At 37.5% G+C, this 27,375-nt stretch overlaps 1 protein-coding gene across 1 annotated transcript; it reads left to right on the top strand.

Moving 5' to 3' along the window:
* The first annotated feature begins 16,262 nt into the window (after nucleotides 1-16,262).
* Nucleotides 16,263-20,583, top strand: KRT10 (keratin 10). Its single transcript, XM_069482507.1, has 8 exons — nucleotides 16,263-16,853; nucleotides 17,683-17,765; nucleotides 18,109-18,265; nucleotides 18,356-18,517; nucleotides 18,611-18,736; nucleotides 19,051-19,268; nucleotides 19,627-19,937; nucleotides 20,238-20,583. Exons 1-8 carry the CDS (start codon nucleotides 16,263-16,265, stop codon nucleotides 20,342-20,344), a joined length of 1,755 nt encoding a protein of 584 aa, XP_069338608.1. The 3' UTR covers nucleotides 20,345-20,583.
* The last annotated feature ends 6,792 nt before the right edge of the window (nucleotides 20,584-27,375 follow it).

Raw genomic sequence — 27,375 nt, 5'->3', positions numbered from 1 at the left:
TGAATTAGACTAACCAGATGGTTATCCTCCTAATACCTATTCTGGCCACAGGCTGAGAAGTCTCAGCAGGGAAAGAGGAGAAAATAGGCAAATGGAGCATGTCAAGGGAGACAAACTAAACTGGGATGTGGCTTTGGGATGCCAGGGAGCAACTTAAGAGCACAGGATAGCTGGCCGGGGGTTGAGGCACAGTGCTGCAAGGAGGAAGAGGACAACAAAACAAAGGTCCAGGCTTAGTGATGGAAACCTTGGTAGGTACCGGTTCCTCTGCTTCTACCCAGAGATGGGGGAAACACCCTCTCTCACACTCAGCAAGAGCAGCCCCACCTCTGCACACAGGCTTGGCTCTTCAGGGGAAGAGCTCACCATCCACTGTTACTTAACTCCTGTTAATTCTTGTAACCAAACTATTGTTCCCACATACTGCCACCATTATCTTCCCTTTCATCTAGTGAGGAGGAGATGAGAGAGGGGTGAGCTGGTTTCTGTAGTCCTAATACGAAGGACTGGCACAGAGGGCTAGACCTTATCTTACTCTGTTACCTGATTTCTCCTAAGTTATTCTCTTTCCTCCTACCTTACTTGTAGTAGTGAACAGGCTTTCTGAGAGGATTGGAAGGAAGAAGCCGGGGAAGTTTCCAAACAGCTAACACAATATAAATCTGGGTGTGCTTTCTGCCCTGTGAAACCTGCACCAACACACCTTAAAGAAACTGAAACAAACCAATGTCCATGAGAATGTACAACTACCAATTCCAAGAACATAATTCAGCATCTCCACTTCTAAACCACTCCTCTCCTAACTTTCCTATTCTGCCAATATACCCCCACTCTCTTGGTCTTCACCACCTCAATATCCAATCAATAATCAAATAATAATTATTGCTCTTTCAATTGGAATTTTTTTCCTATGTCCACAATGGCATACCTGGACACTGTCACATTCTCCTAACTGGTTCCTCTGCCCCCAGTCCCTCCCAAAACAATTAGAACACATCCACCAGGTTAATCTTCCCAAAGCAATGCTTTTCTTTTGTCACAGCCCTACTTGAAAGCAATCAGAAGCTCCACATTGCCTTTTAGTGGTTCTCAATACATACGTTTTCCCTAAAGTAGCTCAAGGACACAAAATATTCCCAATAGTTAACAATTTACCTGCAGTGGCATCTGGCAGGAAGAGGGAATGGATTCTGAATCTCAGGATGGGAATGTTATGTTGAGTGTAATTTGTGAAACTTCCCCCAGTAAATGTGATATAAAAATATGATAAGTAGACTCATAGAGGCACATATAGAGTATTATGGCTACAGAAACAAGGTGATATCCTTTTCCAGCAACTTTATCTCTTCCTATGATACAAATCTCTATACCCTTTCTGGGGGGGATCAGTCTCTCTGAGGGCATCGATGTGTTTCTGGCCTCAATTAGGCCTGAAGTTCTAGTGGGAGACAGCAGCCCTTTCCACCATGTAGACTCAGCCAATCAGGACACTGAAACTTGAACAAGAGACCAAGAATGTGGCAACATACATTGAAGATCATATTGAATGTGTGACTTTTGCCATGGTTTCTATAAACTAGCCCTCCAGAGCACCCCAGCTCATTTCTAGCTGCCAAACCCTATCCTCTTGCTTTCCATTGCTTCTAGAAGCCACTGATATCCTTCCAGTAAATTCCCTTGTTTAATGCAACCAGAGTCTGCTTCTAATCACCACTATTAGTTAAATTGTAAAATCACCTGGACCTTCCCAGAACAGTTACTCAACCCCTTTCTTCATTTTTCCCCACCCTTTATTATACAAACCTCTCCGTTCCACATTGGTAAACACCTGCTCTGTACATGGCACTATGCTAAGTCTCAGAAAAGAAACATTAATAATATGTGGTCTCTACCCTCAAGATTTTACACTGTGATAAGCATTTATTAATCCTTATTTCAAGGTGTTGCAATTATTCATTTTCCTATTAACCTCCTTGAGGGTAAGAATGCTACACAAGTCCTATCACACAGTAGGATCGAAGCAGGAAACAACTGGCACACTGAAATTAGGGTAAGTCAAGGCAAGTTTAATAAAAGGACTATTTACAAAGGTGTGGGCATGGTGTAGGGAAACCACCAGGGGTAGCAATTATCACCCTCAAGCCCCCCAAAAACAAAGGAAGGTAACTCAGAAAGGGAAAGTCATATAAAGAGGGTCATCTCAACAGGAGTCATGGCTTTCAGTGAAAGGACACAACCAAGCTGTATAGGAGGCCAAGGGAATAAATACCCCAAACTCATTCTCCTCCCTCTCTCCACTGGGGTCACCCCTGTGCAAACATATTGAAAGCCAGAGTTCAAGGTTATCTGCCTGGTACACAGAGCAGAATAGAGAAAGGTGGAAAGAGGAATGGAGGGGCAAACAGCTTTGTAGGGTCAGCACTCAGTACACATTTGTTGAATTAGATCGTTGTCTACATGTATGCAGACAATTTCTAGTTTCTCTTTTCTCATTTTATTAGTTCTCAAATAGCTATATTAGTGTTTTTGTTGACAGGTTTCCCTGATACATGCAAGTTTCATTCTCTTATTCTTCTCTGCTACAGAAATACATACACTAACGCCAAAAACAAAATTGTCCTGAATCTAACTTCCCAATAATCAGGATTCTTTATTAGGGTTCTCCTCTGGAAACCCTAACGAAAACCATCTGTCTTTCCATGATTTTCTCCCCTCATCCTCTAAGCTATTCTTTAACATCATGCACAACTGTCACCCTCTCCACCCTAATATAGCATATGATTCTCCAATCTGTAGTTCAGAGACTTGGTTTTTATGGCACTGCAAAAGGTCCCCAGTACTGTACTTAAAAATGAGAGAATTTGCCTCCTTTTTTGGTCAAAGAGCAAAGGGTAGATTTTCATTCTTTTATTACTTTAATAATGTTGCACCTACTACCACTTACTGCACATTAATGATGTGCTAGACACTGTGCTAAGCCTTTCTGCACACATTAACTCATTTAATTCTCCCAATTTTCCCATTTTAACAATAAGAAAACTAAGTTTCAGAGAAGTAATTAGCTGCTGAACATGGCAGAAGTGCGATGTGAACCCACTTTACACTCCAGTGCTACGCTCTTCAGTCTCCACTATGTGGATGTTGTATTATTTACGGATAAGGAGGGTTCCCTTACTATCTAAGTTGTATTTGTTCTTCTAATTAGGCTTTGTTCAGATACCACTGTGAAGTTGCTCTTTACCAGGGTGTTGAGGCTGACAGGAAGGGCCTGCAAAGAGTCTCAATAGGTTGACTCTGAACAAGACAAATCTAGATTTGCAAATGGAAAGCCAGATAGAGGAGCTGACTTACCTCAAAAAGAATCATAAAGAGATAGGAACTGATGAAATTAAAAGTTTCAGTATGTCAGTACTTGTACAGATATGGTGGTGGTGGAAATTGTCATTTCGTGTAAACAATGAATAATATTTTAGTACAAATATATCCCAAATATTGCATGGAATAGACTTATACTAGAAAAGTATTCAATGTTTGTCTGAAATTCAAATTTAATTGGGCATTCTGTATTTTTATTTGCTAAATCTAGTAACACTATTTTGTAATCTCCTAGAAAAATTACTTAAGAAATTTTTTAAAACCTTAAAAAAGATTTCTAAACTCCACATTTCCAGGTTTATATTTTTTATTTTTTTCTATTTTTCTGCTTTTTATTTTTTTATTTTTTTCTATTTTTCTATTTTTCTGCTTCGGCAGAACAAAGCCACAGAAAGGCTAAGGCCTGGTTCAATGAAGGGTAAACTATCACAACCAAGAAAATCATCCAATATTAAGCAGAGCTCATGAGCGCTGGTACAAAGTGTTTATATTTTTATTCCACTCTAATATCTCAGAGTAAAGGATTGAATAGGTAAGCATTGGCTTCTGCTGACAAGACAAGGTACCAACAGGAGTAAGACTGCTGAGCTGCAGGAACAGCTCCTGAATTGGAACTTCAAGTCCAATGGCCTCTGGTAAAATGCTACAACACGTTGCTTTGCAAGTCCAAATGGTTTGTTCACACATGACATGACAGTTATATGACCGGTCACAGATGTCTCAAGCCATTTTATCCCTATGGTATAATGTCTGCACTGTAAAAATTAAAAGAAATTCTGCTTAATTTTAAACAACAAAGAAACTGTAAGTTAGGATAAGAGAGAAAGACACAATATCAAGAATAAATATGCTTACCGCACTTTCTTTAAAATTGTAAATTAAGTTCTATCTGGTAGTAGTTTAGAGTATGTCATTCTGTACTATTTTTCTACATTACAATTTTTTATGAATCTTTTTACTTTTATTTTCCATTCCTTTTTATTTTTTCTTCTTTTTCTTTTCTTTTTATTTTTAATTTCTATGGATACATAAGAGCTATACATATTTATGAGGTACATGTGATATTTTGATACAAGCCGATCAAATCAGGGTAATTAGGATATCTATCACCTCAAGCATTTATTATTTCTTTGTTAGGAACTTTCTAATTCCACTCCTCTAGTTATTTTGAAATGTACAATAAATTATTGTTAACTATAGTCACCCTAATGTACTATGGAACACTAGATCTTACTCCTTCATCTAACTGTGTTTTTATACCCATTAACCATCCCCTCTTTATCCCCTGCTCCCCACTGCCCTCCCAGCTCTGGTAACCATTATTCTACTCTCTATCTCCATGAGATCAATTTTTTTAGCTTCCATGTATGAATGAGAACATACAATACTTGTCTTCATTTTAATCTAGTTTGATGGAAACTGAAAGTAACTACTGTGCTCAACTTTCACAGATTCAAGAAGTGATCAGCTCTCTGCAGGTTCAAGTCCAACAAATCAGGATTCAAGTAGAGAGCCAAACGTTGAATACCGACAACTCCTAGGCATGAAGATTGGACTGGTGAATGAGATTGAAAAGGACTATAAACTAATGAACGGAGAGTCTGGGTAAGTGATAAAATAAATAATGTACTAAAACCCAGCCCTTCTATTAAATGCTCAGTTCTTAAATTGATTATGTATACTTAAACCTAGAATATCACGCCAAATATCACTTGCCACAAAATAATTTACCATTGTGATTGACCCATCCAGAAACCAGTCAAATCTATCACCTTCAAAACATATCGACATAAAAAGTGTTTGCACATAACTGAAAGTAACATTTTTAAATCAGCTAAACAAAGAGGAGCATTCCTCAAATACGCTTACTTTAAAAATTCCATAGGAAATATAAACCTATCCTAAAACAGGCCTGTTATAATAAAAAGGTCCTATCCTCACCACCCACTGTAATTTACATTTTTGGGAGAGTCTTTGAAACCACAAAGCAAAGTTTAATTAAACATCTGGCAGTGATAGGTAATAGTTAAGAGCGTAGGCTCTAGAGACAGATCTGATTTCAATTCCAGCTTGGCTACTTACTTATTAGTTGTATTACCCAGTGTACAATATATAACCACTCCAAACCTCAGTTTCCTCCTATGTATAAAGGGACTGATAATATTATATTATCTGATGTATAGCCTTGTTCAGTGGTTTGCAAAAGAAAATGTACATATGTACATGCAGAGAGAAAGGAACACTTACACACTGTTGGTGGGACTGCAAACTAGTACAACCTCTATGGAAAGTAGTATGGAGATGCCTCAAAGAGCTAAAAGTAGACCTATCATTTGATCAAGCAATCTCACTACTAGGTATTTACCCAAAGGAAAAAAGGATGTTTTATAAAAAAGACACCTGCACCTAATGTTTATAGCAGCACAATTCACAATTGCAAAGATGTGGAAACAACCCAAGTGCCTATAAATACATGAGTGGATTAATGAAATGTGGTATATGTATACCATGGAGCACTACTCAGCCATTAAAAAAAAATGATGAACTAATACCTCTTGTATTAACCTGGATGGAACTGGAGACCATTCTTCTAAGTGAAGTATCATAAGAATGGAAAAATAAACACCATATGTGCTCACTATTAACTTGGAACTAATCATATAACACTTATGTGCACATATGGAAATAAAACTCATCAGAAATCAAACAGGTGGGAGGGGGAGGAGGGGATGAGTAAATTCACACCTAACGGGTACAATGCACACTAACTGGGTGAAGGGCGCCTTTATAACTTTGACTCAAACTGTACAAAAGCAATTTATGTAACCAAAACATTTGTACGCCCGTAATACTCTGAAACAAAAGAAAAGGAAAAGGAAATGTACATAAAGCCCTAACACACAGTGTCCAGCACAGAGTAAATGTTGAATAAATGTTAGTGATGAAAGGTGGTAAAAGTTCTTGTTACTTGTGCTATTCTTATGCTTAGAGCAACTTGATGGCTATCAGTGTAGTGGATTGTTGCAGTACAGTTACTCCAATATATTAATATGTTGGGGGGTCATCATCCTAGGATAGTGTTGAGGGAGGAAGGAAGGAGAGGAGGGGAAGGAGGGAAGGAAGGAAGAAAGGAGTTAGTTAATTCTAACTAGATATTTAGATTGTAGTATTTATATTTGATGCCAACAAAAAATGCAACATCTTACAGCTCTGTAAATATGCACTCATTTATATCTAAGCTTTATACTAGAAAATTCTAACTAGCTCCACATTTTAACCAAAATGATCAATATGGGAAGTATTTGTGAACAACACCAAAAAGTTTGATAGGTTTTGAATTCATGGAAATTTCCAAGCAAAGAATCCTTCCATATCATAGTTTCCTATTGAATTAATTCAGATAAACACCATGTGTTTATGTGTTCACAACTGTATTCCCCAAGACTTACAGTAAAAATCTGATGAAAAGCAGTTAATCTTCATAATGGGTGTAAGCTCCACCTCAAAAAGCCAGCATTATAAAAGGATTAACACTGCAATTATGCGTGGTAGCTAAGTGCTGTGATTTGTTATTTTAATGACTGGTCTGGGGCTGAGGACAATCCTGCCACAGGGTTAGGAACCTCCAGAAGCCCAAGCAAGAGGGACCCGCAGCAAGTTAGGTCAGAGTCTAGACTGAGTACAGACAAGACCTTTAAGTCTGACCTCTTCAAGGGCAGGAAATCTTGCCCCATCAATTCTTTTTCTTTTCAGATTAGTCTATTTTTTCATCACAAATGTAATTATAATAAGGAAGGCCTGTCCAGTCTAGAAAAAAAAAAAAACAAAACTAAAATCCCTTGTGTTCTTGTTAATTTTCTAAATCACAAGGCAACATGCAATTTTAGGTCACTTCAACAGAGTTTTAAATCGTGTTAAAGCAAAAGCTCTGAGGTTAGGTTTGTGTTCAAATACCAGGTTTATAGAAAAATTTTGGGCAAGATAAATTTTATCTAATTTCTTACTTAAAATGGAAGCTACCTTATAAAATTGCTGTCAGGATCTGATGAGACAAAAAATGCAGGTAAAGTGGTTATCACAGGCCCTGGAACATAGAAAAGTCTCAACAAGCTCTATAAACTCTTAGGACTGACTTTGCAAATGCTATTTTGCATATTTGTTTAATGGGTTTAATAGAAGAAATTAAAAGTTCTTTGGGCATTACCAATCTTCAGCCCTGTGGAGGGAGGCCACAGAATGATTATAGTAAATTTTCTCTGTTGCTATTGTGTGTTACATTTAAATAATTATTTAAATCTATTCTTTTGCCATTCTTTCCTCCCCCATCTCCCCCAAAAAAGTGGTCAGAGAAAGAGCTCGATTTGTTAAGAAATTGACCCGTTGTTTGATTTTATAAAGTCACATATTTTAAAAATCTCTGAATAATAAAATTAGAAAATTAATTTAACTTCATAAATTTTTCTTGTAAATTTAAGTGCATTACATATTAACACATTCACTTAAAACCACTAGAGTGGAGGATTACTGCTTTCACTGTATGCTTGAACTTCTGTATATACCGTTTCTAATCCAAAATTTCTCTATTCTATTTAGAGCTGCCCAGACTCTCTTAGTAAAAATTAAGAAGCTATACATAATAATAAAGTTATTTTCTCTCATATCCAGCCATACTTGAGATGATCAATTTGGATAAATGATCACAACTGGATCTAAAGGAATTTCTTGAATTTTTGACTTGAGGGGTACGGTGGGAGAAGGAACAACCACGGAATTTTTTTACAATGTTCTGTTTCAGTATTTTAAAATTGGGGTCTGTAGAGGATAGTTTGTTTGTTTGGTACTTTCAGTTTTACTGTTTTTCATCAAAACTAAAAGGGATATTGTTTCTATTTTCTGTTCTATGTCAATAAATTCTCCTCCTAATGCAGCTAATTCATAGCGAGCAATTGTCTTTTCACAGAATGAAGTTAACACAACTAAAAAGAAAAACCTCCAACACACTAATGAAATTTAAAGCTAAATTTAAAAGCTAAATCCTTAAATTACACCATACCCATAGGCTAGCTAGCCAGAAAACCAACCAGAATTGTCAATTCTCCTAATATTAAAAAAATTTCAAATTTTAAAATAGAACTACAGATATATTTTGGCAGATTACTAGTATTAAGATAATTTCAACAGATCCAAGACCAAAAAAGTGTCCTTTAATTAAGAGGAAAAAGGAGGGCCAAAATGCTTTCTTAATACATCTACTCTATTAACTTATATTCTATTATATATAATATATTCTATTATATATTCTATTATATTAATATATCTGTTGTAAGGCATATATCTATATACACTTTAAGATACCTTAAAATTCCTGTGCAGAATCTTGGTTTTCTTATCACTCTTACACATTCTCACATCATAGCAAAAAGTATCATAACTTCCCTTAAAGCAAAATTAAATAAATTGTCTGCAACCAGCCTTTATTTAAATTTTTTTTTTTTTTTTTTGAGACAGAGTCTCACTCTGTTGCCCAGACTAGAGTGAGTGCCGTGGCGTCAGCCTAGCTCACAGCAACCTCAAACTCCTGAGCTCAAGCGATCCTCCTGTCTCAGCCTCCCAAGTAGCTGGGACTACAGGCATGCACCACCATGCCCGGCTAATTTTTTTCTATATATATTTTTAGCTGTCCATATAATTTCTTTCTATTTTTAGTAGAGATGGGGTCTCGCTCTTGCTCAGGCTGGTCTCGAACTCCTGAGCTCAAACAATCCGCCCACCTCGGCCTCCCAGAGTGCTAGGATTACAGGCGCGAGCCACCGCGCCCGGCCTATTTAAATTTTTAACTTGCACTATTGCTAAAATATATGGGGCAAGAATTTAGAGAACAAAATAAAGGCAAAGGAAAGAAAGTAGAAAGGGCACTGAGGCAATACGAAAACATTCGGAGAACAGTGAGTATCTGCTAAGTGCAGCGAGAGTACCAGGCACCCTCCCTTCTCTGGAGGAAGTTAAATGTCATATCTTATCGGGAACAATAATAAGGAAGCCAGTATATTACAACAAATATAAAATTCATAGGTTGTACAACACAGGAAATGAGAAGAAAGAGACAGTCATGAACTAGACTAATGGTGAGAAGTCACATGAAAGAGATGGCATTTAAGCCAGGGTCTGGAGTTAAGGCAGAATCATTTGAATAAGCAGCAAAGTAGAAGATGGGCATTCCACGCCAAGAGCAACAGACAAAGGCCTTATAATGAAACGAAGCATAGTGTCTTGGCCAAGAGTAAAAAGTGAGGCTTACAGGATTAAGTAATAAAAGGATTTCCTTAAGTTTTAAGGAAATACTATAACATTTTTTCCTACTGGATCATGGATTATTATTATCCATATTTAATATTTAATATCATTATTGTCCGTATTTTATGGGGTAGTAAACTGAAACACAGAGAGGCTAAGAGTCTTGCCCGAGGCTCCATAGTTACGTTATGAGGAGACTATAGCACTCGTACTGCTCCACCACCCTGAGTCATCACAAAGAACAGGAGGCTGGACGGGCATAGTAGGGCAAGGTTATGGAAAAGACTTAATCCATCCACAAGAGGCTTGAGTATGTTGATGAAGTGATGACAATATTATTTCAAGAGCATTAATCCTGCCACAGTAAACAGAATAGATCTTAATTGACATAGTACTGAGCCAAGAAAACCACTTCAGAAGCTGGTGAAGTAATCTACGAGAGAAGTGGTGAAAGCCCAGATTAGGGCAGTTGCAGCGACACTAAACAGAAAAAACAAATACATCAGCTAGGACAAAGAAAAGGTGACAAAATTAGTACCCTGGTGGATGTAGGAGATAAAGAAAAAAATGAAGTTCAAAATGAAAGCAAGGATCACACATAGAAAAACAGACCATGTGATTTATCACAGTTATCAGACGGCACGACTTTCTCCAGCCCTACTCTCTTCCCCAGCCATCATCTCCTCCTCACCAGCCATTTTCCAACTTCTAACTCTATCCTTTCCTTCATTCCTATTTTGCAAGCCTACGGTGGGTTGGAGAGTAGATTACGCTCTGAGAAACAGAGATCACAGTAACAGTAACAACAAAAAGTATTTATTAAGCACTTATTCTGTCTGCCAGACACTATTCTAAATGTTTTATATTTATTAACTCATCTGACTGCCATTACAACTCTGCAGAGTAAGCAAAATAATTACCTCTACTTTAGAGAGGAAGAAACTGAGATAGAGCCACATAGTAAGGGGTGGAACCTGGACTGTAACGCCAGCATTCTGACCCCTGAGGCCACCCACTTCATCATTCTCCTACACGACCCTCAAAAGCCTCCAGTCAGTTTCCCTATTTTTGTGGCTTCCATCACAATATGGTCCCAGAAGTTTCAGAAAAATTGTATGATATATGAGTGTCTGCAGATTTGAGATTCCTAAATTTTAAAAGTGTGCCAATGAAAAGACATGAACATTTTCGATACCTTAGTTGTCCTTATTACTCTCAATCCGAGAAGAGGGTACCAAATCCATCAAACAATTGTACAACTTTCCACTTTGCTTTGACTCTGTGGGCAGTAATCACAAAGGCATATTTATTAAGCAGTTTGCACAAAGCCACAGAACATTCAAAAAGAAAATGCCTCACTCTCAAACTTTGTGATGAACAACAGAAAATTCTAAACATTTAGCTCATCAACCTTGCCATCTCGAGATATAGCTTGCATTACCAGATTTGTCCTTCTACAACTACTTAATTTATTATATCGCAATACTCAGGGGAAAAAAAAACTTGCAAACAGAATTTTCAACTAGATACTTAAAAAGAGGATTTTACTTGAAGCAAAATAAGGCAGAAATAAAAAAGATCCAATCCCCAACAGTGAGACAAGTCAAGCTGATAACAAAGCTGAATCGACAACATGCTTCCAGGGCCCCAGCAATTTAAGCCCATGAGAACAGCACCTATACCCATCCTAACAATGACTCAAATCCAAAAGCAATGAAAGAAGAAATTGATAAACTGGACTACCTGAAAATAAAATGCCATAAGCAAAGTCATCAATTACAATTTGGGTACACATCATTAATTGCCCCACGACTAGTCAATTAAACCTGCCCTCTGGAAGGAGGCCAATTGTTCCCAACTGCTTTTTCCTGAACCTCCTTAGTAACCACCTCACCTGGGTTCTTTCCTCCCTTGGCTCCAGTGATCCTCTTTCCCCCTCTCCTGGGTCCTGGGTGTCCTCAGTATTATTCTTCAGCGACACTCTTTCTTCCTAGTGTGACTGTCCCCAGAAGTTCAGAATTACACCTTCTGCTCATTTCTTTCTAGATTCCTTCCCTTAGGGATCCTAACTATCCCAAAGTCTGCTGTTCTGACCTCCCCCCTTAACTGCAGTCCTTTGACTAACTGCTAAAGACATGTTTACATGAGGAATTACATGGAAGAATGAACTAATATACACGGATGATCTCTACCAACAGCGTCTCCACCTCCTTGGCATTTTCACACTTCCCAGAACAGTCTTTTCTCTGCTGATGCACACATGGAAAAATCCTACCCATACTTCACAAGACTCAGCTTAAATTTCACCTTCATTAAGAAACTTTATCAGGTAGTCCCATTTCAACATGACCCCTTACTCATTAGTCTTAAAGCGCCAGTTGGTGTCAAGAAAACTATCACCTTTGTATCTATATCGCCTGACTCAAAACTAGGCTCTACACCAAAGCAGGGACATTGCCAAAAATAAATAAATAATTTTTAAAAACAGGCTCTAGCACAAACTAGCCACGCTACTCTGGACAAACACCTAAAACTTTCTAAGGCTTAGTTTTTTCATCTAAAATGAGGTAATAATACCTCTGTTAGAGGATTTGGGGAGGATTAAAGGAAAGTAAACCATCTGAAACATAGTATTATAGCTTATTAAATATGAAATGTCCAATTTTAAACCAAAAGTGTAGTTTATTATATATCAAGCAAGAAGCAGTACAATTAATCAAAGTATGTGCCTAAACTATCAACACAGTTTTGCCATCTTAATAGTAGCTTGTTTATGCCATTAGCAAAGAAGCCTGGAGAGCAAGTGGCAATGAAATCATGAAATCGTGAAAGGCATTTTCCACAACTTGTTGAGAATTGAATATTTTTCCTTGCAAGTGGTCCAAAGCCTGGAAGAAGTGGTAGTCAGTTGGTGTAAGGTCTGGTGAATACAGAGGATGGCAGAGAGTTTCCAACCAGCTTGGTTTTGGAGGGCCAAAACGCTCCAACAAAACGGGAGCGCCGTTTGTGTGACATGTGGTTGAGCATTGTCTTGCAAGAGGATTGACCTGTCTCTATTGACCAATCTCAGCTGCTTAATCGCAAGCATCCTCATCATTTCATCCAATTAGTTGCAGCAGACATCTGCTGTAATCAACTGACCAGGTTTCATGAAGCTGTAGTGGATAATACCAGTGCTAGACCACCAAACAGACACCATTAGCTTTTTTTGATATTGGGTTTTGGGCTGTGTTTCAGCACTTCATCTTTAATCCAACCATTGTGCCAAATACTTGTGATTGTCAAAAAGAATCCATTTTTCATCACATGTAGAAATAGTTTGCCTTTATGTCGTGACAGCAAAGAAAGGCAAGCTTCCAAACGATGTCTCTTCTGACACTCGTTTAATTCATGCAGAACTGATCTATCCAGCTTCTTCACCTTGCTGATTTGTCTCAAATGATCCAATACTGTTGGAATAGTAACGTCAAACCTTGCTGCTAATTCACACATAGGTTGAAATGGATTCAATTCCACTGTAGCTTTCAGCTCATCATCATCCACCCTGGTCTCAGGTCGCCCATTGGCTCATTTTCAAGAATAAAATCACCAGAATGGAACTTCTCAAACCGTCGACATACTGTGCGTTCATCAGCCACATCCTTCCCAAATACTTCTTTGATATTTTGAGCTGTCTGCACTGCATTTGTTCCACAACAGAAATCATTTGAAAATAACATGAGTTTTTGACTTATCCATGGTTTCACAAAAATTGCTCTAAAAACTTTTTGAAAGATAATCACAAACCAAACCACGCATTTGAAAGACTGATGATGTGCCTCCACTATAAAGATACGACAAGAAGTATCAAAGTGAAATGTCAGAGATATCAGCTGTCAAACTTAGTACTTAAGGGAATCGGACATTTCATACTTAATAACCTAATAGATGTTCAGGAAATGTTAACTCCTTCTCCCCACATCCCTAACCCTTGCCATCATTTACCATTTACATAGCACTTGACAGTATATGTCATGTCTCCTCAATTAGATTTTAATGACTGGTAATATCCTTAGGGACAGGAGCTGAATCTCTTTCACCTTTCTATGTTTTAAACACCTACCAATGTGCTTTACATGGAGACACAATAAAAATTGAGAACAATAAAATTACAGTTACAGTGGATTATAGCAATCAAGCGTAAATGGTGCCAAGACTGGAATCACAAATTTTCATCTAATTTAGCTGTGGAATTATTACATGGCACCTCTGTAATTTCACTCACGCCAAAGGCTGATTTCAACAAATGACAGTACAAAGACAGACAAATCAATTTCTTGAGTGTACAAGTTTATAAGCAATCTTTGGTAATAACGTTAAAAGTAGCTTAATATAAATGTTACGGTATTAGAAGGCCTTCCATACCTGTACTTATCCCTATGTATTTTTATGCAAAGGTTTTCTTTCACATATTCTTTGGCTTAATATAATTGTAACAGAGCTCCCTTTATATCACTTGTTAACTAACTAAAACTAGATTGAGATTTTTATAATTCCCACTGGGGGAAAAATTTAAAAGCTAATACTAAAGCAAAACTGGTAAGATAAAGATCCAATACTTATGATAATTATGGGTAAAATCAATCAAAATCTCTCTTTAATTAAACTTTTTCTTTCCGAATAGCTTTCCTTAGTTAACATCAAGGCTTCAACATCCTCTCTGAAGTTACTGGAATCTTTTTTTTTTCTATCCTGATTTATCATAGCCTTCCTTTACTGTGTGTTATCTTCATCAAGAATCAATTCCCATAGTTGAGTTTCTTTTTCTCTTTTAACTACTGCCCTACTTACATGTGCTAACAAGTTGGAAGAGCTGCAATTTGTTGGGTAGTAACCTCCACTCCAACAATCAACATTTGAAGAATGCTCCCAACCACATTCCCTTTCCCTGCAGAAACTATTTTTTGTAGTTTTCATAAACTGGAATGTGCAGCTATAAATTTAATTTGACAAGGCTATCATTAACGGAAGAGTGTATGCCAAATCCCTATTCTTTCAATATTTTCATGCTTCCAAGTTCTTTTTGTTTTCTTTTTCTTTTTCCATTTGGAGAAGCTTATGTAAAGAATTAGAGCATTCAGTTCTATCAGATCAAATCCACCACAGCACCACATTGGTATAGCAGGAAAAAACCAAGAAGTCAAACGACTGAACTCCTAATTACAGTTCAACAAACTATTATATATCTTTAGGAAAAATGATAATCTCTCTCAACTTCGACTTCCTATTCTATAAATTAGAGATCATAACCACAATCTCAGCAGTTTGTTCCAGATATTTTTAAATCACATTATCACAAACAGCACTACATAATTGCAAAACATGTGTGAATATATACAAATATATATTTTTTAAACAGCAATGTCATCACCTACGAGTAGATATAAAATAATTTTATACCATATATTAAAGCCCCAATTAAATATTCACTAGACAAATTGTTATACCAAATCTTATACACAGTATATCCAAGAAAATGTGGGGTTTGGGTTTTTGGGTGGTTTTTTTCCCCCCCAGAAACAGAACCTAGCTTGGGAACATATGTGCAGTCTAGTTTATAATTTTTGGACCAAATATCATTCTCTAATATGGATTTATGTTCTTGCAAGAAAATTTTTACTCACAATCATAACACACCCAAATTCTTCCCTTTTAGTTAATAAGAACTTAGTGTAAACTTCTGGAGGTTAGTTCTTCAGACTTTGTACTAAGAATTTCTGCATATGGTCTTCACATAAACCTTAACTACAATGAGTTTAAAAGTGAAAATAATCCAGGATAACTTTATGATTTCAGACCTTTGATGTTAAAAATAATGCCAACATAAAATTAGAAGATTCCTTGATCATTACTCACTTTCAATTTTCTAGGCAAAATATCAATATATTTTCATTCTCCAGATAAATTAAAGATTCCCTATACACACACACACACACACACACACAATGTCCTAAATTGGGCTTTTGTGACTTTAACTTTTTATATGTGGCAACTTTTGAACACTAAGTTTTTAACATATGTATTTTATCTTCTCTTTGGTTGCCTACAGTTTTCTATAAGATCCTTAATATAGCATGATTCTGACAGAATTTATGCTATTTGCTGTTTCAATTAATTAAAACTGTTCAAAACATGAAGTTGAAATATCTTAACTATAAATTTGTAGCTAAAACTTCTTCCCCCAAAACTCTGCATGCTATGTAATCTGAATTACTGCTGAGAAAAATTAATTTTAACAGTTGCTCAATGTTCTTCAAAAGGTGAAAAGCATACTAAAACATGCTCATTTGAACTCCACCCATTTTCCATTTCAACATAGCAAAACTTCTGTTTGTTCTTTGGGCAAATTCAAAACTGTACACATTGGGATTGGTTATTACTGAAGATAATTTATGCAATCATAAGCCAAAGATGCTAAGTTGGCAAAAAGAAAACCATCCAAGTAAGCAAACCCTAACACACGTGGGAAACACCCTCTTGGTAAAGTTAGCAATGTATATAAAGGCTTGTCACTGTCCTTGGTAGCAGCACTCCCTGGGCTAAACAGCATCACCATGTCTATTCGATATAGCTCAACAAAGCAATTCTCTTCCTCCCGCAGTGGAGGAGGAGGGGGAGGAAGATCATCCCACAGAATTTCGAGCAGCAAAGGCTCCCTTGGTGGAGGATTTAGCTCAGGGGGGTTCAGTGGTGGCTCTTTTAGCCGTGGGAGCTCTAGTGGGGGGTGCTTTGTGGGCTCAGGTGGCTATGGAGGATTAGGAGGAGGTTTTGGTGGAGGTAGCTACGGTGGAGGTTATGGAAGCAGCAGCTGTGGCGGTGGGGGCTATGGAGGAGGCAGCTTTGGTGGAGGCAGCTTTGGAGGTGGCAGCTTTGGAGTTGGCTTTGGTGGAGGTAGCTTTGGAGGAGGTTATGGTGGTGGATTTAGCGGAGATGGTGGCCTTCTCTCTGGAAATGAAAAAGTAACCATGCAGAATCTGAATGACCGCCTGGCCTCCTACTTGGACAAAGTTCGGCTTCTGGAAGAATCAAACTATGAGCTGGAAAGCAAAATCAAAGAGTGGTATGAAAAGAATAGTAACTCAGGCCAGCGAGAACCTCGTGACTACAGCAAATACTACCAAACCATTGATGACCTTAAAAATCAGGTATGGGGCATTTTTAAACTCAGCTTTAAATCTATTTCTTATCTATGTAATCCAGATAGATGAATCTTATGCATAATGTAGCTCTTTGCTGTGTTTACCTCTGTTACTTTCTTGCTTCCAGAAATAATCAAGTCTCATCAAAGGTAAATATTTGTGAAGGTATGGTCATGGCAATCTTCACCTAGCATGTGTGTTGCTTATCTTATAGGACAGCAGATTACTGATAACTTTTCAGGTTTTAATGAGCATATAATGAGTCCAGAGTTAAAATATGCTAGATCATTTACAAACTTAGGAACTGAAAAAATTATAAATGAATCAGAACAAAATATTATTCGGACTGGTAACAAATAAGCTATTCAGTACCAACATTGCAAGAAACATGAATTCTCTAGTACGAAAAAATGGGATGCTTGCCTCTAGGGAATTTGTGAATTGCACCTACTGTGTACCAGCTCAGGGTATATTTACTTATACATACATTTAACAAGTTAAATAAATACAAGTGTGAGTCAGTCAAAGGCTAGCTGAAATACATAGAAATCACACAGTATAAAAGAGGGGAATACACGCTTTTAGGAATACATCTATATAATTCCAGTTAGTTTACAGAAAGGGATGACACAGAAATAGGAGAGCAGAGAAACTTCAAGAGAACAAAGCATTCAAATTTAAGTATATGGGTAGGCCTGCAATATTTGATATTTAAAATAAAAAATTCCCCCAAGATTTTGTAAGAAAACAACATAAAAGTGCAGTTTATCTATGCCACTATAAAAGCCATATCTGCATCTGACCTCTTTTAAAATAACTGTGCCCCTCCCTCCAGATCCTCAACCTAACAACTGACAATGCCAATATCCTGCTTCAGATCGACAATGCCAGGCTGGCAGCTGATGACTTCAGGCTGAAGTAAGCTAAGGGAATGTGGTATAATACCATCACAAAAAATACATCAGTTGTTTTTAAGAATGACTGGATGCCCACAATAGCATTTACATTTTCCTGAATTCATCCAAAGTTAAAGTATTGGAGTTGTCTGAGAAATTTTATGGCAATATTAAAGGAAGAAAATGCATTTTAAACTAATTGCTAAGCTTCTTTGCATTAAACCACTAATATTCCTAAGTGAATGAGTATATGATAAAAGTTGCCATGATACGCAATCAGCTCTATATTTGCTTCTTAAACAGTCTCTGCCCAGGTTCGCCTCCCTTGTATAAGCTATATCGTATTTGTATCATGCTTGTTTCAGGTATGAGAATGAGGTAGCCCTGCGCCAGAGTGTGGAGGCCGACATCAATGGCCTGCGCAGGGTGCTGGACGAGCTGACCCTGACCAAGGCTGACCTGGAGATGCAGATCGAGAGCCTGACTGAAGAGTTGGCCTACCTGAAGAAGAACCACGAGGAGGTGACACAGAAGTTATACCTTCCCCTGCCAAAAAAAAAGAGTTCACTGTGGTCATGGTGTAGTCATTAAATCTTTCTGTTCCTTAAACAGGAAATGAAAGACCTTCAAAATGTCTCCACTGGTGATGTGAATGTTGAGATGAATGCTGCCCCAGGTGTTGATCTGACTGAACTTCTGAATAACATGAGAAGTCAATATGAACAACTTGCTGAACAAAACCGCAAAGATGCTGAAGCCTGGTTCAATGAAAAGGTAAGTTCATCTTCCTTCATAATGAAGATCATGGACATTTTGCTATCATTTCAGAATTTTCTCATCTTTTTTTCCTGATTTTTAATACCCTAGAGCAAGGAACTGACTACAGAAATTGATAATAACATTGAACAAATGTCCAGCTATAAATCTGAGATCACTGAATTGAGACGTAATGTTCAAGCTCTGGAGATAGAACTACAGTCCCAGCTGGCCCTGGTATGTTAACTCTCATGAAATGACTTCAACTTTATCATACCAAATTTCACACTCATGTAAGAATATGCAATGCAAGAGAAAAATGCAGAGCTGGGAATAAGGAAGAAAAAAAAATCTGAAAATCTATGTTATCGGAGGAAAAGTGCTATTAGTATTGATCTAAAACTGCTGAAATTAAAATGCTACCATTAAACATAAAACACAGATTCTATTCATTCTCTTTATTCTTCTATATGATCTTATTAAATAATTAGTCTTCACTACCCTCAATTGAACACTGAGGTCGCTAAGCCACAATAACATCCTCTTTTCAGAAACAATCCCTGGAAGCCTCCCTGGCAGAAACAGAAGGTCGCTACTGTGTGCAGCTCTCACAGATTCAGGCTCAGATCTCTGCTCTGGAGGAACAGCTGCAACAGATTCGAGCTGAAACCGAGTGCCAGAATACTGAATATCAACAACTCCTGGATATTAAGATCCGACTGGAGAATGAAATTCAAACCTACCGCAGCCTGCTAGAAGGAGAGGGAAGGTAAATTTGAAAATTCAGAAATTACTTTTATCTCAATATTCCAGATAGCAAGGCTTACCCACACCCCAAGAAAATGCCAGAGAATGGGAGGAAGGGGAGAGAAATAAGGGGCCAGAGAACAGAAAAAGGAATACGCAACCGGAGTCTCGCTTTCTCATGAATGTGGTTCAAGAATGATTCTTAGAGTTGTGTGTATAAAAGATTGCTTTTAAAGGATGGGTTTTTAAATGCACACTTCGCAGTTCTATATTTTCTGAAAACATGTCTTGCTTATTTTCTAAAGTAACAATAATCTGGAAAGCAACCCACTATTTTCCAGTGTTAGAGATAACAGAATTACCACCCTCACCCCGTTTAGTTCCGGCGGCGGACGCGGCGGCGGAGGCTACAGCGGAAGTTCTGGCGGCGGCTACAGCGGCAGTTCCGGTGGCGGTCACGGCGGCGGCTACGGCGGCGGAAGCTCCAGCGGTGGAGGCTACAGCGGCAGTTCCGGCGGCGGCTACGGCGGCGGTAGCTCCGGCGGCGGCGGCGGCGGCTACGGTGGCAGCAGCTCCGGTGGCGGCGGCAGCTCCGGTGGAGGCAGCTCCGGCGGAGGCCACAAGTCCTCCTCTTCCGGTTCCGTTGGAGAGTCCTCCTCTAAGGGACCAAGGTCAGCAGAAACTAGCTGGGGTAATCGCAATTAGTTTTAACTTTCTGTGTTGGTGGTGTTGCTTTTAAAGCTCTAGAGCTATTTAAAAAATTAAAATCCTAGAGACGGTTCCGTTTGCATTTATTAAGAAACCGTACTCGACACCAATCTTGAACGACAAATGCGTGGTGTAAAGGCAGTTCGTTCAGCTTGCTTGGATTTATTTTTAACAATGTAAAAAAGTTGAATTTTCTTATTTTTTTAGAATATTTTCTTGTTAATTAGTAAGGATTTCTACAGATTGCTTAGTCTAAATTATATCTTTTTCATTATTCACACAGATACTAACAAAACCAGAGTAATCAAGACAATTATTGAAGAGGTGGCACCTGATGGTAGAGTCCTTTCATCTATGATTGAGTCAGAAACAGAGAAACACTACTATTAAGCTGCATAAAGAGGAAAGAGTCTCCCTCCACATAGGCCATTACATACGGATTCGTGGAAAACTAAGTCTCCAAAAAGACACATCAGCCTTAATGGTCTATGGGAACAGGTTCTCTCCTTGAACATAAGGTGTCTAAAATGTGTTTTGTGGTTTCTGTATTTCTTCTTTTCACTTTACCAGAAAGTTTTCTTTAATGGAAAAAAAAAAAACTTTCTGTGCTCATTTACTGATGGATTTCAATAAACTTTCTTACTGATGCAAACTATTCAAATTTGTCAGAATTTATCTATACTTAAGTTAGATAAATTTTTAAAATAAAGATTAGCAAACTATAGCATTTGAAGGTTGACTCGTCCAAAAACTCTGAAAACAGAATTAGTGTCATGATTTTTCTAAGTAAGTTTTTTAATCTTGTGGGTATGTTCAGACCATTGTCAGTCATCTCACTGAGTAAAAAGAATCCATGAGTCGCCGCCACTCTTACTCTTTCTTTGAGATACACAATATATGGAAAGCTCCCAGCTCTCTGGCTTTAAATTATTTCAATCCTGGAAATTTTGAAATAGCTTAAAATAAGACGCCAAAAATAAGATTAATTGAAATTTTCACATTTTCTGATTCCTTGAATTCTCACATTTGCCTGCCATTATTTTATTCTGATTACTATATTACTTCTTCCCTATTGCTATATAGCTTAAGAAATATCTTCTAACACTTACCAGCCCAGTGAAATCATAGCACCCCCAACAAAATTGTTTGATATCTATCATGAACATGAAAAGCACTATCAGGACATAGTGATGCCATTGTGACTAAAGGGACACCACTAGGTCTCTCGCTTCCCCAACCCTCCCCAGTGATCAGTACTGAAGACCTGGTACTTTCAGGGTCAGCCCAATCACATCTCTTAGCCAATAAGAACTCAACTGACATTCCGTGGTACTCTGCTAGGAGGTCCTATGTGGGAGGTCAGCTGGAGTGCCTCTAAGACTACCTTGTATTCCCTGGTGAGTCCCTGTATTACACATGTCCATCAAGCAGCAGTTTTCCTCAGTAACCTTGATTTGAGCTCCATTTTTCCCCAGGATCTGGGCCCTGGTCCATGTGCCATTTTCTTGGCACTCTACTGGTTAGATCCTACCCTCTGTACCCCAAATTGATGATGACAGGAGCCCTATTTCAATGGGATGGACTTCCCTATAGTCCAGACTCCATAACTTACTTGGCGCCAAATATTAGCACAGCCCAGAGGCTCTCCACTTTAGTTCACATGCCTCTTTCTATGCATATATTTGTACCAGCCACCCATCTTGGGGGCCGGTCTTCTAAGGTCCAATGTTAAAGTCCCAGCATGCCACATTGTAAAGCCCTGAAACAGAGGTATTGCTGGATAAGTACTCTGAGCTCCTACTGTGTTTATAGTGTTATACTGGCTGCTGTTCAGAAATACCATCTTTTAAAATACTGTCTAATAAAGCTAACCAAGTCCCCAAGACCTATTGTTCATAATCTGGGATGGCCATTCTTCTTATTCTGAAGAAATAAATGTTTTCATATTTAATAACACTGATTAAAGACAAATACAGGTATGTTATTGTGAGATAGCTGTGCTTGCTATTTATCTTTGTCTCTTCTACTTGTTCTGCCCTTTTCTCCCCAGCCAGGATCTCAGCTGGTCAGAGTTCTTTATCTGCTTGGGTGGTGACCCAAACTTTCATTCCTGAAAAGTCTGCATACATAATGATCCTGTTTTGCTACCTTTTCAATCTTCCAATACCTCCTTAAACATATATTAATACATTTTATTCTCTCTCTCATAAAATAACTATCTCTGATAAAGAACTTCTTTCTTGACTGGACTCTAATAACCATGGTTTACTAAAGATAACCTCTCTAAACAATTTGATTTTAACAAGGACATAGTATAAAAAATTAAAATTATAAAAAATTATTAAATAGATCAGGTCACTATTTACTACATAGATTTTTACTACATATATTTGATTAACTATTAATCAAAAGGTTTTGTATACGTTCTTTCAGATCTCAAAGTCATTACAGAATCCTGCTATTTAAGCAAGACAGTATCCAATGAGACTGACAGAGCCGATTTGGCACCCATGTGGAATTTATACTACACAGCAAAAGCTTGTTTCTTGAAAGATGTTCTCTCATGTTGCTAAAAGCCTTAAAGCTTTGTACCCTGACCTCGTGCCCATGGTGGCTTGATATTTTGCTTGGGAGTGGAGAATTAACTTTGTTACGGTCAAATTTATCAGGGAAGTAACTTGATTAAGGTTAACTAAATAGGGTGCATCTCGTATTTCCCATCTAGATTACATCATGAGAGTGAGAATTAGGAAAAAAGCTTATTCATGGTTATAAGCATGGATTTCCACAGCAGTGATCCCTGGACTCCCTAGCCTGGCACTGGCATTTACAAATTATGTAACTTTTGAACAAGTTACTTGAACCCTTCTGAGTCTGTTTGCTTATCTATACAATAAGGATAATAACTATTTCATATGAGATAGTTGTGGTTAAACTAAGCTATTATAATACTTACAAAGCCCTTAGAAAAATGTCTGTCTTATAGTAGGTACTCAAGAAACAGTATTCTATAGATCTTCAAAGAAATATGCCCATTGACTAAATAACCTAGTTTCTCTAAAGATAAACATGAGCAGCACTGTAAATTGCTAGAGTAGGTGATCAATAACATGGTCTGCCAAGAGGTAGAGAGCAAGGTCATGTTGCTGTCTTAGGGTTGAAAAACTAAATTCCAGACAGCGAGAACAATGGTGAGCATGTGTCACAAAGGATTATGACTAATCTAGTCCTGTGAACCTGAGATCCAATAAAATATAGCAAGCAGTTTGGGAAAGTACGTGTGAAGGACCAGGTGATTGCCCTGAAGATTTGAGGTAGTGAACACCTTTAAAAGCTGCAGCCATGGTCATGCTAGTATGTAAACCATCCAAGCTATGTCCTACGGTGATAAAGAGAAACAAATTGTCACAACAGAAATAAATTCAGTCTAGAAACCAGCCATGAAGGATATTTTTTAAGCCAGGTTGTCCCATAGAGAGCCATGCTTTCACGGAGGAACAGATCTTTTCAGACTAGGACCAGTTAGAAAAGGAGAGAATTATTGTAAATTAGTATAGATACTGGACATTATCTCAGAAAAGAATTTGGGTAGTGTTCTGAAAGTAGTTTTATCCTTTGGGATTTTAGAAAAGAAAAAAATCACATTCTAAAGCATTTAATTAACCTTTCCTACTCAGAATAAGTTCTCTTGGGAGAAATGCTTGAGAAAGCATGAGTAAATGTGCTCAAAGGCTAGCTGAACCATGACCAAGCTAATAAACCCTTTGGGAAAAGAACTCTCATTAAAAGTTTTGACCTATGGAGCCTCTGTAAGGTTTTGTAAAGTAAGAAATGTGTAAGGAAGAATAGAAAATGAAGTGACACCAAAACACATCTTGATGGATTGTACAGTCATTGTAAAGATAAAAGCTAGTGGGATATTTGAGTATGGACTTCATAGGGTGTCTATACCTTGGTCCTACTTTCCATTCAAGAACTCAATTTTCTAAGTTCACCTGATTTTAACAGTTCAACCAGTTTACCCAGGGTTCTCCCTAGTATATGGTGATGAAACTGTAGATCTACATGTTGCTTACTATAAAGCTATAGAAGTAACAAAACAATGTGGCACTTATGTAAAAATTGCTGCTGGTGGTGATGACAATAATAATAAGGAGAACAGCCTTTAAACTGCACTTAATATGTGCCAGGCATTATTCTGAATAAATTAATGATAGATGATAGATAGATAGATAGACAGATAGATAGATACATGATAGAGATACCCAGTATATGTAATAGGTATATAAACTCATCTAATCTTAGCAACCACTCTACAGTTTATTTTTAATACAGAACCAAGAGTTATGCTTTTCAAATGTAAGTCTAATTATATCACTCATTTGATCAAAACTGTTCAATATCTCTCCATTTCTCTTTGATTTTCCCTTTGGCTGGAATATTCCTTACTAAGAGATCCACAAGTCTGATTTCCTTACCTCCTACAAGCCTTTCCACAATTGTCATCTTCTCTTTGATGTCCCCCACTTTAAAATTTTACCCCTAAACCTCCTGACTCTCCTATCTGCTCCACTTTTTCTTTTTTCATAGCACTATTTCCAACTTACTGTACAGTGTGTTTATTAATATTTATTGTTTCCCGTGCTGGCAGGTCCCCTCCAGAAAGACAAGGATCTTCACCTGCTTTGTCCACTCGTGTATCACAAGGAACTAGAACAGTGACTGGCAGAGGTTAGGTACCAAAAATATGTTGAATACTATTATTATCCCCATTTTACAGATGAGGAAAGTGAAGCAGGGAATTTAAATTAATTAATCACCAGAACTAAGAGTCCAGGAAATGACTCATATATATGTAGACATTAGTACATGATAAAAGGAGAATCTCAAAACAATGGGAAAGTAAGGCTTATTCAATAAATGATAGTCTATTAAATCCCTAACAAGCATACTAAAAATAATACAAATCAGTGTTTTAAATGCCCATAAAAGTAGTAAAAAAAAAAAAAGCAGAAAAATATTTTTTATTATCACATTTTTTAATATTCTCATTTTGAAATAATTATAGACTCATAGGAAGTTGCAAAAAATAGTAGAGTCCAGCATACCCTTGACCCAGATTCCCCAAATAACAACATCTTACATGTCTAGGGTACAATATCTAAAATAAAAAATTGACATTGGCTCACTACTCTTTAACTACAGATCTTACTCAGTTTTAATCATTTTTTCCTAACCTGTATTCTAGTGTGTGTCTGTGCAATTGTACCTTATGTACAGATTTGTGTAACCACCACCACAATCAAGATATAGAATCATAAATAACTTTCCCAACTCAATAATAAGGAAAAAAAAAACCAATAAATAATTGAAAAAAATCTTTTGATTTGAACAGACACGTCATCAAAGAAGAGATACAAATGGCAAATAAGTTGTTGCTCAATGTCATTGGTCATTAGGGAAATACAAATTTTAAATATAATGAGATAACACCATACAACTATTAAAATGACTCCAAAAAATTTTTTGACTGACAAGGATGCAGAGCCACTGGAACTCTCATATATTGCTGGTGGGAATGCAAAATTGTAGTTTGGCAGTTTCTCATAATGTTAGACATAGATTTAACATACACTCCAGCAATTCTACCCATAGACATTTACCCAAGAGAAATGAAAACATATGTCTATGCAAAGACCTATAAGGAATGTTTAGAGCTGCTTTATTCATAATCACCAAATCTGAAAATAGCCCAAATGCCCATAAACTGGTAAATGGAGAAAAGTATATATGGTATTTCCACACAAAAGTAACAAATTACACCACATGGTTCAAATTCAAAAGTATCAGGCTAAGTGAAAGAAACCAGACTCAAAAGGCTACATACTGTATCTCATTGATATGACATTCCAGAGAAAGTCAAACCGGAGCCCTAGAAAACAGATCAGAAGTTGTCAGAAGGGAAAGAGAGAGTATTTACCACAAAGGGACACAAGAGAACTTTCTGGAATGATGGAAATATTCCCTATCTTGTTTCTAGTAGCCATTCTACACTGAATTTTTTTTGTCAAAATTAATAAAACTGTATACCAAAAAAGGGTAAATTTTACTTTATGGACATTAAACCTCAATGAAACTGACTTTTTTCAAAAGTGAAAGTAAAAAACAGTGACTGAACATTTAGCGTTTTATTTTTCTAATGTGGCCCATTTCTACTGTATGTTTAGCTCCAAAAAACAAAGCTTATACTGTGGGGACTGTAGAGCATGAAGATTTCTTTATAACAAAGAATATAGCAGGTAAATAATTTTCTTACAATAGATTTTTTATAACAAAGATTATAGCAGGTAAATAATTTTCTTATAATAGATTTGTTTTTTCTGAGACAGGGTCTCACTCTTTTGCCCAGGCTAGAGTGCCATGGCATCAGCCTAGCTCACAGCAACCTCAAACTCCTGGGCTTGAGCGATCCTCCTGCCTCAGCCTCCCAAGTAGCTGGGACTACAGGCATGTGCCACCATGCCCGGCTAATTTTTCTATATATTTTTAGCTGTCCATATAATTTCTTTCTATTTTTAGTAGAGATGGGGTCTCGCTCTTGCTCAGGCTGGTCTTGAACTCCTGAGCTCAAACAATCCGCCCGCCTTGGCCTCCCAGAGTGCTAGGATTACAGGCGTGAGCCACCGCTTATAATAGATTTTTTAGTGAACATATTTCATGAATCATATTCTAAATCTACGGAACCTAGAAATTAATTAAAGCTGAACCACAGCCTGCCTGTAACCGTACCAGTTTGTACTTGTGTAGCCTGTTATTAGAAAGAAGGGATGGAAGTGTCCTAAACCACAACCTTTAAAAAACTGTCCCTCCTGGTTCTCCTGGAATTTTGTTTTGGTAGTTGGTTTGGGAATGTAGATGAGTAATGTTTGGACCACTGGGTTGTTTACAGTGGGAAGAGACATAGGGAGTTGGTAAAATAACTGCTATTTGATGGCAAGCCAAAAGAAACAGAGACTCAGCAATGTCTCCTCTCACTTAGGTGTATCCCCACCCTTCTAAGCGCCATAGTGACCTCCCTATTAAGGTTTTTCTCCAATCAGAAGTACATCTCCCAGCTTGTCTCCTTGGAAAAAGAAGGACTAATACTCTCACTACTGCCCATCATCTGTTCCCTTTCACCCACTTCCCCCCAAACCCATCTATCATTATTCTGCCTTTTTAAAATAACTGGAATTGATATAAATCAACCGAATGCCTATTATAGATGTTGGCTCGTGATCAACATTAAAATATTTATTGGTTGACCATTCATTCAGCAATGTCAGGCACTGTGCCAGGCAATGGGGATAAAGTAATGAACGAAACAGTCCCTGTCCTTGATAGACAGACAACTACCCAAACAACAGAGTAGAAATAGACAA

The sequence above is a fragment of the Eulemur rufifrons genome, chromosome 9 (assembly GCF_041146395.1).
Source record: "Eulemur rufifrons isolate Redbay chromosome 9, OSU_ERuf_1, whole genome shotgun sequence".
In the NCBI taxonomy this organism is placed as follows: Eukaryota; Metazoa; Chordata; class Mammalia; order Primates; family Lemuridae; genus Eulemur; species Eulemur rufifrons.
This window is presented reverse-complemented; position numbering and strand designations above follow the sequence as displayed.